Source organism: Arvicanthis niloticus, chromosome 23 (genome assembly GCF_011762505.2).
Source record: "Arvicanthis niloticus isolate mArvNil1 chromosome 23, mArvNil1.pat.X, whole genome shotgun sequence".
Lineage (NCBI taxonomy): Eukaryota > Metazoa > Chordata > Mammalia > Rodentia > Muridae > Arvicanthis > Arvicanthis niloticus.
In genome coordinates, this window is record NC_133430.1 from 8070144 (window position 1) to 8082433 (window position 12290).

Here is a 12290-nt window from a genome sequence, read left to right on the forward strand (position 1 = left end):
TCAGGTCGCTGTTGCTCACTACATGAAATAACACGCTGCAGCCCTCTTTGTTGAAAGTCTTGGTCTGGTTTTAGTAGTGTGGTTTGAAACACTTACTCTCCCAAAGAGATTCAAATGGATTGAATTCCTTTTTCCTGTAAATTCCAGTACCCACAGCAAACGTTCTTCAGTCCTTCTCACCGACTGGAGCTGGGCTGCACTGGTGGTGTGGCCTGCCCTACCACATGGGAAAGACAACGTTCACACTTGCACACCACAGGTTCCACAAAAGCAAATCTGACCTCTACTTTTCAAGTGTTAATAGGTTTAAATTCCACAGACACAGATTTGATTTAACAAGAATGATTAGAATTATAATTAGTGCAAATGGACCCCTCTATTTTCCATGGTCCACTTCTCTCTGGCGCTTGTGTTTTCCCTAGGTGGCTGATTATTCTCATTGGTGTGGGGTGGGAGTTTTATTACAAGTAGCACCGCTCTGTTCCCTCCTTCCTAGCCCTGCCTTGTGCCTTCCATGCAGGCTATGCTTTGGGGTGACTGTGCAGGTCTGTGGAACAGCAGGTTCCCTTGAGGAGAAAGGTGCTTTCCTGGGTGTTTTTCATAGCTTCTGCTTTTTCTCCTCGTACCTCTCATTCTTGTTTGATACCCAGACTTCATGGCTGCCAACAGAGCCAGGGAGAAACAAGTGACCCTTTATTTGCCTCAGCCATCAGTAGGGGATTCAGTTCAATTTGTTGCTGGTTCAGTGGTCTGGAGCCAGCTAGGCGCTGCCTCACTCTGAGTTTGTGTACTTAACCATCTTAAAGTTCACAGCCGACTTTTTTTGTTTCCTGTTCAAAGCAAGCCTGCTTACCTTACTTGTGATGAAATGTACTTTGGGATTGATTGTGTCAGGTCTGTCCTCTTGAAGTTGAGTGCTCCTCCACAGCTGCCCCCAGACAGCCTTTGTTCACTGACCTCATCTTTAAGAATGCTCACTTTGAGTTTATTCTCTGTTGGTGCTTAGCTAGGAGGTTCCTTGATTTCTTAAAGGTCTTGAAATGCAATCTTTACATATATTTGAGATAAATTCATTCATTGCGAACATTAAGCAGCATAGAAAAGGGTAAGAAACAACATTAAATCCCAGCACTTCGGAGGCAGAGGCAGGTGGATTTCTGAGTTCGAGGCCAGCCTGGTCTACAGAGTGAGTTCCAGGACAGCCAGGGCTACACAGAGAAACCCTGTCTGGAAAAACCAAAAAAAAAAAAAAAAAAAGAAAAAAAGAAAAAAAAAAGAAAAACCAAACCAAAAAAAAAAGAAAAAAGAAAAAAAAGAAACAACGTTAAATTGCCTTTATTCCTACCTAGATAGAAATGTAAAACATTAGCATTTTGCATTCAGTTTCCTCCTGTGCATACATGTGTGTGTTCTTCCTCCTGTGCAAATGTGTGTGTTTTCCTCTTGTGCACATGTGTGTGTGTTCATTGTGTTCCTTTGTTTCACTTGGCATCATGTCTGCACATTTTCCTATATTTCTAATTATTAGTTGAAACTAAAGTTAGTGAAATAGAATGTTTCATAATATTTCCTTAATATTAGGAAATGACTTTGATATAAGTTTCTAGTTTAGCCTTGCTATTGTGACATGTGACAGATGTATTTGTCTCTAAACGTTCATCTGTGGGGATGTCTCCTGGGAGTGGAAACCAGTAATTTCAGAGTGTAGACTCCTTTTAGAACCTTTCTCCTACCTGTGTAAGTACTGTGTGCTTACTGTGGAATGTTTGCACAGAAATGAGTCAGCAGAATGCAAAAGCTGGTTGCACCTCCCTTTTTGCTTTTATTTAAACAAAGCAAAAAGCAACAACAATCAGAATTTCAAGCTAGGCCTGATGGTGCACATCTTATTTATTTATTTAAATGTTTAAATAATAATTATTTATTTTATATATATGAGTACACAGTCACTGTCTTCAGACACACTAGAAGAGGGCATTGAATCCCATTACAGATGGTTGTGAGCCACCATGTGGTTGCCAGGAATTGAATTCAGGACCTCAGAAAGAGCAGCCAGTGCTGTAAACTGCTGAGCCATCTCTCTAGCCCAGATGGCAGAGAGCTTTCTTTAATCCCAGAACTTGGGAGGTAGAAGCAGGCAGATCTCTGAGTTTGAGGCCAGCCTGGTCTACGGAGTGAGTTCCTGGACAGCCAGTGTTACATAAAGAGACCTTGTCTTTGAAAACAAACAGAAGTTTGACCAAGGATGCAAGCTTGCATGCTGCAGGAGTGAAAAGCAGGTCTTCTTCAGGGTTGCCCCAGGTCAAGGCTGTTTTGTGTGGATGCAGCCTGGTCTGATTGTCAAGGAGGCGTACTTCTCTGTGGCTGTTTTCCATAGTGCTGCTGCCTCCATCCATGTTCTCTCCTCCTGGCTTCTTCCTCTGTTTCTCATTCACAGGAGCTTCCTTGAAGCTCTGCCACCACTAGTAACTTTTCTCCTTCCATACTTGCTCTCGCGTGGCTTGGTTTTGTCTTTTGTGTTACTCAGCACTTTCCACCGAGCCCTTCCCAGTTATATCCGGCCTGACTCTCCCTGCCACCATCTCTGTGCCAGTGGGCTATGGACACTTGGTCCAGGACAGGCAGCAGTCACTGTCACTGCAGTCAGCCCTTCACCGCCTGCTTGCTACGTCCAAAGCAGTGGTGGTTGCCACAACACCAGGGGCAGCTGCTGACAGCTTTCAGAGAATTAGGCCAATGAAAAGCTTAGGACACTGCTGCAGATGGGCTGGAGGCTCTGTAGGAGCGAGGAGGGTGAATTTCAGAAGACTGCTCAGACACTGTGACATCTGCCCAGGGCCACAGCCCTTGTCCTGTCCCTCCCACTCCATCTAGAGCCATTTAGAGGCCTCTCAACTCTGGTAGGGATGAGGTGATGCCACTGCTCCTGTCCAGGGAGGCAGGCACTGCAGGAGCGGGATGTAGTGCCTTGCTGCCACAGTCCAGCTCTGGGGACTGAGAGGAGCAAGGAGAACTGAGCCACAGTTATGAAATTATGCAGGGATAAAGTCTGTTATGGGGAAGTAAATAAAAGAGATATTCATAAATTAAACTTTATTTTTACCTATAGACTACAAAGCAATTGGCAAGATAGGAGAGGGGACGTTTTCTGAAGTTATGAAGATGCAGAGTCTGAGAGATGGAAACTACTATGCATGTAAACAAATGAAGCAGCACTTTGAAAGGTATGTGACCAGGCATGTTCTAGACTGAGCAGACACAGGCTAGAATCAGTGAGGCGTCCTAATGTTAGTGAGAAGACTGTATCTATTTAATAGTGTGCAAGGTATAACCAGATGTCCCTGGACAGCTAATGAGCCACCGTGTTTAGTACACTGGGATTTTCTCCTGTCCAAGTTCCCAGTAGTATCAGTGACGAACATGTACAATGTGCCTTGTTCAAGTGTGTTATACGTCACACAGTATGTGTATGGTGGGTTTTTATAAGTCAAACCTCAATGAAATGTTAGAGTTCCTTGAAATTTATTTACATGAATTGATTAATGTATTGCTATATTGGAAAAATAATCTCCAGATAGGAATAGAGAAATGTATTCCCGGGAGTGATCAGCTGCTGTTTGTAGAAAATGGAATTATATTCTAGAATAACAAATAATATTATCCTATATAAATATATATTTATTTGAATATATTAGAAAATTTGGTAACTCCCCCATAGTTTCTTATGGGTGATGCTTCATTTTTATATAATTTTTATATTATTTATTTTTGTTTTGTGTGTGTTGCCTGCATGTATGTCTCTGTACCATTTGCATGCAGTGCCCATAGAGGCCAGAAGAGGACGTCAGGTCCCCTTGGAACTGGAGTCAGAGACAGTTGTTAGCTGCCGTGTGGGTGCTGGGAACATGGCTTCTCTGAAAAGGACAGTTGGTTCTCTTAACTGCTAAGACGTCTCTCCAGGTCCTGGGTGAAAGGTCTTATGCTGTGACTTGGTCCACATAGCAGTCTCTTATAGTCTTGGAGTTAGTCAGCTTGTCGGGAGTGTCACACCAAGGAGGCTGAAACTGTTGTGTGATGTGATGTTTGCAGACCTCATTGTAACTAAGAAATCTTGCATTAAGAGAGGGTTTAAGCCCAATGGGTTTGTTTTTATATCAAAGAAATTAGTATTTTGAACATCCAAAGAAATTACGAAGAAAGTTTGGTAACTCTCCCATAGTGAAACGGAATCTTTTCTTCTTTTGGTTATTTTATTGTTATTATCTTTTTAGATTTATTCTATGAGTGTTTGCCTGTGTGCATGTATATGTACCAAATGCTCACCTGCACCTGCAGAGGTCAGAAGAGACCATCAGATCCCCTGGAACTGGAGTTATGGATAACTGTGAACCACCACAGGGTGCTGGAAACTGAACCCCAGTCCTCTGCAAGAGTAGCAAGTGCTCATAGCCATTTTTCCAGCCCCTACTATTATTGTTGTGTTGTTGTTGTTGCTATTTTGTTTATGTTTGGGAGTTTTTTGCTTACATGTATGTCTCCATTCATGTGTGTCTGATGCCTATGGGGGCCAGAAGAGGGCATCAGGTGTCCTGGAAATGGAGTTACAGATCGTTGTTAACCTCCTAAATAACCATCATTCCCCACCTTGTCACTTGACAAGCATCCCTTTTCCTATTAGGAAAATTCCGTTTTGGAATAAACTAAAAGGCCACTAGCTTCCACCAACCCAAGTAAGTATGTCCGCAGAGAGCAGCCGCTGCAGAGAGCCTCTGCTTTGCGTAGCTGCCCACCTGATGCTCGCATCAGGGTGTTTTTCTTATGTGTATTTATGTGGGCCTGAGTGTGTGTGTGTGTGTGTGTGTGTGTGTGTGTGTGTATCACGTGGGGAAGTGCTCTTGGAGGCCAGAAGAGGGTGTCAGATGCTCCGGAGCTGGAGTTACAGCTGGCTGTGAACTGGGTGCTGGGAACTGAACCCAGGTCCCCTGCAAGAACAGCAAGTGCTCTTAACTGTTGAGCCGTCTCTCCACTAATGTATTTTTAAATTGACTTAAAATCTTTTTTGTTCTGTTGCTGTAAGAACTTCAGGAAAATGTTACTACATTGGAAGATGGTATTTGAGCCAAACTGTCTCCATGTTCTTGGGCCATGCTCACTCACACTTGATACCAGAATTGACCGTCTCATGCTCTCTTTGAGGGGAGAGCTGTTTTTGCATTGACAACCTTTACATGCTTGGGATAAGCAGAAAAACAAAGAAAAGGAAAATAATAATTCTGTAAATTGAATGTGTTCAGGTAGTGGTGGGTACTGAGCCTGGGTCTCATGCTTGCTAGGCAGGCAGTCTACCAACTGAACAGCATCTCCCAAACCCAAGAATTCATGTCTTAGGAATTTGTGAACATAGTGTATTTGAGAGAAAAACAAAGAACCAAAAGTCTTCTTCAGTTAGGCATGGTAGCACTTGCCTTAATCCCAGCACTCTGGAGGCAGAGGCAGAAAGATCTCTGTGAGTTCTAGGCCAGCCTGGTCTACATACTGAATTCCAGGCCATCCAGGGATACTACATAAGACCTGACCTGTCTCGAATGAATGAATGAGTGAATGAAAGAAATAATGAGATATATATGCCGGTGAGGATGCAGACAAAAGTGAGCGCTCATACATTGTTGGTGTGTTGGTGGGAATTTGTCTGGTTACTATGGAAATCAGTATGGAGGTTCCTCAAAAAATAAATAAATAAATAAATAAATAAATAAATAATGAGCTGGGTGTGGTGCACACCTTTAGTCCTAGCACTCAGGAGGCAGAGGCACGTGGATTTCTGTGAGTTCGAGGCCGGCCTGGTCTACAAGTTCCAGAATGGTCAGGGCTCCCCAGGGCAGGTGGGAGTAATAGCTAGAAGAGCCTAGTTGCTTCTTCCCCTGTGACATGGGAAAGATGAAGGTGCACATCCATCAGGAGCAGGGATGTGACCGAGAAAGCTTCCATACAGTTCTTTTGTTCCTTCCTTCCTTCCTTCCTTCCTCCTTAGTTCATTTACCTTCCCTTCCCCACCAAAAATATATCCCATGTGTCCCTTGGAGGATGGTCTGAAGGGGTGTTCTGTGGAAGCACACAGTTATTTTGTTTTGGTTTGGTTTTAAGACGGGGTCTCACTTTGCAGCCTTGGTTGGCCTTGAATGCGCTGTGTAGACCAGGCTGCCCTGGAACTCAGACATCTGCCTGCCTCTGCCTCCTGAGTGCTGGGATTAAAAGCATGCACCACCATCCCTGGCTGGAGCCCCAACAGGATAGAATCTAGATTGTGTATAAGGCTTATGAGAGCTAAAACTGTTCGGAACATGTTGAAGGTAAGCTATTTCCTTTCTTCTTCCTCCTCTTCTTCTTCTTCCTCCTTCTCCTCCCCACATTCCTCCTCCTCCCCCGCCTCCCTACCTCTTCTGACAGGGCCTTATACCCCATACAGAGCTCACTCTATAGCTGAGGTTCCCCATGAACTCCTGATCTTTCTGCCCCTGCATTCCAAGTGCTAGGATTTAAGGTACATATCACCACACCAGCTGTTTCCTTTATTCTGTGAGGTTTGGGCAACTTTTAATATCACCATTAAATTATGTCCTTTAGGAGGGATGACTGTGGGCCTCTTAAGCGTTTTGGACATGGGATTTCCTTACAAAGCATTTTTCAGGGCCAGTGAAATGGCTCAGAATGTAAAGGTGCTTGCTGCAAGCCCGATGACCAGAGTTCTCACTGGAAATCAAATGGTGGAAGGACAGACCTGATTCCTCCAAATTGACCTGTGACATAACAGAGGTACATGTACATGTGCTTACATGTACATGCACGTGCGTGTGTACACACACACACGCTGAATAAAATAACAATAAGACACTTCTCTGATAAACCATGCTCTATAGACTACATTATGGAAGGCATGTTTTAAAAGCGTTTATTGTGGTTCCTTTGCTGTGACAGACAGTGTTAGCAGGGCAGGAGGTACCAGCTGGGGACCCACGAGCAGATGTAAACACAGAAATCCTGAACACATGCTGAAAGCTGCCATTCAGGTTGTGAATGGCTGCTGCCCTGGGACTCCTGTGTACAGCCCTCTCAGCACATTCAGACCTCTCTGAGGGCTATGCCAGTGTAGCCTGGCTCCAGATTGTGGCCTCTGCTCTTTCTGGTTGTTGTTGGGGAACATGTTACTAACACTTTGAATACTATGGTGGGCTGAGGAAGGAAACATGGAAAGGCAGTCAAAACTACGCTTAGACTATAGCAGGCTTCCACTTCTGGTCCATGGGAGAGCAACTTACCACTCAGCCTTCTAGCTGATACCTAGCTCTGAGATGCTGCTAGCTGTGGGACTTTGTCCTGGGTCCTGGGCCTTTTTCTGGGTAACATTTTTCATGGCTCAGTAAACTCATCTCAGAGGAAAATGCAGACCTGTACTAATGTGCTGTTAGATATAACTTCTCAGATAACTAGGCAGCATGTTGAATTTTCCACAAGGGAAGAGTTGGTAGAACAGAACTCAGCCAGCTAACAGGAAGATAGATACCATATTTTCTTTTGGCATCTCAGCAATGGAAGTCTCTGGAACATTGGGTCATTTGACTAGGTGTGACCCATGGCTCACCATGGGGTGGTCTCTTGAAAGAACTCTTCTGCAGAGGGTAGCAGTGGCCAGCCCCTCACCCTTGCGCTGGTTTTGCTGGGCTTTGAGATATGAGCAGTGTCAAGCACAGTGGCCTTCATTAAGGAGAACCTGCTGTAGACTCAGCTGTCCAGAGAACACCTGCTACCAGCTAAGTGGGATCCTGGGAAAGCACAGCCTTTCTCCCTCAGAAGGAGAGTGGTGTGTCCCAAGGCTTTAAGATGCTGACTTTCAGCTAGTGTGCACCTTGTCTAGTTGGTTAGTTTTCATAAATGAATTAGCAAATTTTATTTATTAACATTAATAATCTTTTCAACACATTTAATTAGAATTAAGTAATGTTTCTGTATTTTTACTATGTAAAAAAAACAACCAAAAAAATCCTTTTATGATGCTAGATGACAGGCATTTTCATCCTACTGAACAAGGCTCCTCTGGTGGGAATCTCACGAATGCTCATAATGCCGAGTTCCAGGTACCACAGGAATACCAGATGACTATTTTTCACAATCTCTCCAAGTTTCATCTAATTCTAACCACTGTTATGCATGTCATGAACAGTTTTCTAACATACCTACGTTTTTTCAAAATTTTGTTCAGGAGGCCAGGCGGGGGTTCATTATGCTCGGGCTTGGAACTGGATTCATGTATTCCTGAGTGATAAACACCTTGGTGTGAGGACTGGGATGTCTCTCACGTGTGTCTCATGACTGGTGCATGTTTCATTTCCAGTACCAGAAAAAACAAAATCAAACAAACAAACAAACAAAAAAACCCAAACCTTGAATTTTGTAAAATAATGAAGGTGTATGTCAAATTTATACTTAATTTCAATTTCTGAGGGGAAAAGTAAAACTTGATTAACTGCCTGAAATATAAGCGAACGAGGTTTTACATGTTGATGATGGAAAATAAATATGATTTCATAACTCTAATTTTACAGTTGACCTAATTGTAAATTAGTTGTGCATTTTTGCCTACATCATAGTATTGAGCAAGTGAACAATCTCCGAGAGATACAAGCACTGAGGCGTCTGAATCCACACCCAAACATTCTTACGTTGCATGAAGTGGTTTTGTAAGTATATTTGAGCTTGGGAAGTTATCTAATACAACCTGATACTAAAGATTACATTTCTTTTTATCATGGTTATTTGCTTTGTAGCTGAGAGGATGACAGTTACACTTCGTCTTATGTAGATTTTTATTTGGGCAAATTGTGTTTCATTCCTAAGATGAAAATACTTTCATTTCAGTGTGCTTGCATTTGGGAAGCCTGTGTCTTTCCAGGCTTGGCTCCTACAGTTCAGTCAGGTCTCCATGCCTTACTGTGAATGACTTTCTCATGAAAGCACAGCCCCTTCTGATCATAATTGATGTAGTTTCATGGCATTTTTCATTCATGTTCATAGAATAGTTTATACAAACTATATACAAACTGTATAAAGTTTACCTATCAGTCAAGAAGGCAGAGAGAGTGTGGTCACAGCCCTGGGCCCAACCCTGCTGCTTTAAAAAAAAAAAAAAACAAACAAAAAACCCACCTATTTACACTGTGCTTGTAACCTCTCTGGGCTGGGAGGTCAGGCTGCAGGACCAGCCATTCTGTGGGCCGGTGCAAACCTACCTATTTACACTGTGCTTGTAACCTCTCTGGGCTGGGAGGTCAGGCTGCAGGGCAGGACCAGCCATTCTGTGGGCCGCTGCAGCTTTGCTGCTCTGAGAAAGTGTCCCAGGTGTAGAAGTCATGCTACAGCTCTCAGGGAGCCTGGCCTATCAAATTCTTGGAGGAACTCATCTGCCAACCAAAGTGAGGTAGATGTCGATCATGAGAGAGCAGAGCTGAAAATCAAAATGACAGGTCTGGTCATAGCTGTGTGGCCTCTTGGCCTGCAGTGTTCTCGGAAGTCAACTTAGCATTCATTTGTGATATGCACGGCACCAGGGTCTCTGAGCCTAGGACAGGCTGCCTTGGCAGGGGGAGCCGGCAAGACAGACTGGAGGTGCACAGAACAGCACAGAGCAATGTAGTTCCTGTGCCTAGGGTCCAAGTAAGATCAGGAGAAGCTTGTGGTCCAGGGCCTCTGACCCACTCAGTGTCAGACCTGGACATCATGTGAATGAAGACACTTGTCTCTCTTTTCTCCTCTGTTTTTTTTTTTTGGGGGGGGGAGGGACTTGTCCCCCCTATTGTAAGTTATCGCAATGACACTGAAGTAGCATAAGTCATTCAAAACTAAACATGGAGCTGGGTGTGACAGCGCATGCCCTTGATCCCAGCACTTGGGAGGCAGAGGCAGGTAGCTCTCCATGAGTTCAAGGCTCTGTGAGTTCCAGGCTAGCCAGAGCTACATAGTGGAGAGACCCTGTCCCAAAAAGCAAAACTGACAGAGGAAGTGAGTGTGCAGCCACAACGCATGACCTCAACTTGTTTCCCTGTCGTCTTGCTTAGCCAGCTCCCAAGCTCTCTTCTTGTTTCTGCTGGGAATTAATGTTCTGTTTTCATGAGATACCCTTTTCAAGGCGTTTTTAGAGCTCTTCTTTAGAATTTTAATAGTATTTTGGATTAATTTTAACCTAAATATTAAAGTTAAAACCTATATGCTGTTTTAATAATTTCATGGCCAAAATGGTCTCTCGTAGGAATGCCTTATTTACCAGAAATGTGTACAAATGCATATTAAGAGCTTTGATTATGTTTTCTGATTAAGACAAGAAAAAGTATTTAAAACCTGCTTTCTTCTGCAGTGACAGAAAATCTGGTTCTCTTGCACTAATATGTGAACTTATGGACATGAATATTTATGAGCTAATACGAGGTAGGTGAGTGGTTTGAAAGGTAACCTGAGATGATCTTGTAACAAATGTTTGTGGTTGCATGTGTCTTGTAGTCACTGCAGTGCGGAGTGACTCCAGACCTCTAGGGACAGGGAAGTGTGCAGTACAAGCTGCTCCACTTGGGCCCAGAAGGCAGGCATTACCTCACAATATCTTAGGGATGATGGAACCACAAGCCTTTTAGGAGGTCCCGTGGTTTAGATGAGGCTAGTGCTAAAGGCAAGCCCTCCTCACAAGGCTGCTGCACTCAGAGTGCTTCATTCCACAGCTCCCCGCCTTCCTCAGCATCTTCCTCTGTGCATCCAAGAAGCCTAAGCTCTCCCCTGGACTCGCTCTCATGGGGAGGATCCTCCCTCTTCCCATTTGGAGCCTGAACTATCTCATATTTCAGGATGTTCTTCTATTCCTTTCCTCTGAACGTGAAGCACTGCTTAGGAAAGCTCGCTTGCCTGAGGTGACCTGTCATGGCCTTAGATGCTTGTAGAGGGGCCCGAGGATGTCAGGAGGCAGAGCTTTGGGTCTTTATTGAGCAGATGTCCCCGAGAGTCTGACTTCAAGGTTCTGTTAGATGTAATTGATGGACTGCAGCTAAGAAAGCAATAGAGGGGATAGTCTATCTCCGATCACATGATACCAGAAGACACATGAAAAACAGAACCAAGCAGAACAGCTTGGTGAAACACCTGTAATCCCGGCTTCTTGAGAGACTGATGAAGATTGCCAAGACCTAAGACCAGGGCTAAGTTGCAAGACTCTGTCTCAAAGTGCTAAAGACAAAAGGCCTGAAGATGTTAGCTCAGTGGTAGAATGCTGGCCTGGCATGTGAAAAGCCTGTGAACAATCCCCAGTACTGAAAAATTTAAATTAGAGAGAAGTAGAAAAGAAAGAAACAATTGCTGTAGTCATGTGGACACCATCTTACTTGTGGTGGCACTGGTGAAACCATCTGAGGTATGTAAATCATCACCTCACACAACTGAGTCCAGACTAAAGATTCTGGCCAGTGCTTTGACGCCTTGCAACACCCACCCTCAGCAGTTTTCATTTCAATGAATTTTTAGGCCAGATGTGGCAGCTCACATCTGCAGTCCCAGAATACAGGGGGCTGAGGCAGGGCTGGAATCTAGAGGTCGGCATAGACCACAGAGCAAGTCCTTAGTTACGTAATGAGACTCTCTCAAAACCAAACACAACCAAAAGGAGCCTACACAGTCACTTCCTTTGGTTGTTTAGCAGGAATTCTCTCTGTATCTGAAGGGTACACACTTAATGTTAGAAATCTTATTTTGTTTCCCAGGGTGTGATAAATATTTATACTTTTATACTCGAGAGAAGGAGAAATGTCTGTGTTGCTATGTATTTAGACATTTGAGAAAGCTTGGTTTAGAAAATAGTATCTTTAATTTCCAATAGCTAAGGAGTGTATAATTGAAGGAACTGAAGCGTTTCTTTCTGTATCTCCATACAGAGACTGTAAAAGACACTGTTAGCTCAGCAGTCATTGTTGACAGCTCCCCAGGCACATCTTATCTGCCTGTTCTGCACGGTGTAGAAGGCAGTTAACTCTCAAGGTTGCCAAGGATGACGGACACCTAAGTCCTCAGACCTGCCGATAGGGCTGTTTTGGGGACAGAGGTGGGTGGAATGAAGTGTTGGGGTAGAGCAGTCAGAGGTCTGTGCACAGGTAATTAGACATCATGGCTTTTTCTGGGACCCAGGTTCAGAAATGAGGTCAACATATGACTTGAAGGTGACGTTTTCACCCCCAGACACTGTGTCAAGCCCAAGTGAAGAG

The 12290-nt window shown here is 44.0% G+C and overlaps 1 protein-coding gene across 13 annotated transcripts in view; it reads left to right on the forward strand.

The window, feature by feature from the left end:
* Positions 1-12290, forward strand: part of Mok (MOK protein kinase) — a 33291-nt gene that overhangs the window by 3693 nt on the left and 17308 nt on the right. For 3 of the 13 annotated variants that reach the window (XM_076921148.1, XM_076921142.1, XM_076921150.1), the window contains one exon: positions 3110-3224. The exons of 3 other annotated variants lie outside the window; for them this stretch is intronic. Coding sequence is in view for 8 of the 10 variants with exons in the window: in XM_076921142.1 (XP_076777257.1) it covers positions 3110-3224 (115 nt within the window). In the remaining 2 variants the exon portion in view is untranslated. Of the gene's footprint in view, positions 1-3109; positions 3225-4271; positions 4731-6163; positions 6351-8600; positions 8736-10405; positions 10477-12290 lie in introns of those variants that run through there. 7 more of the 13 variants (XM_076921138.1, XM_076921139.1, XM_076921143.1 and 4 more) reach the window with 6 other exon arrangements.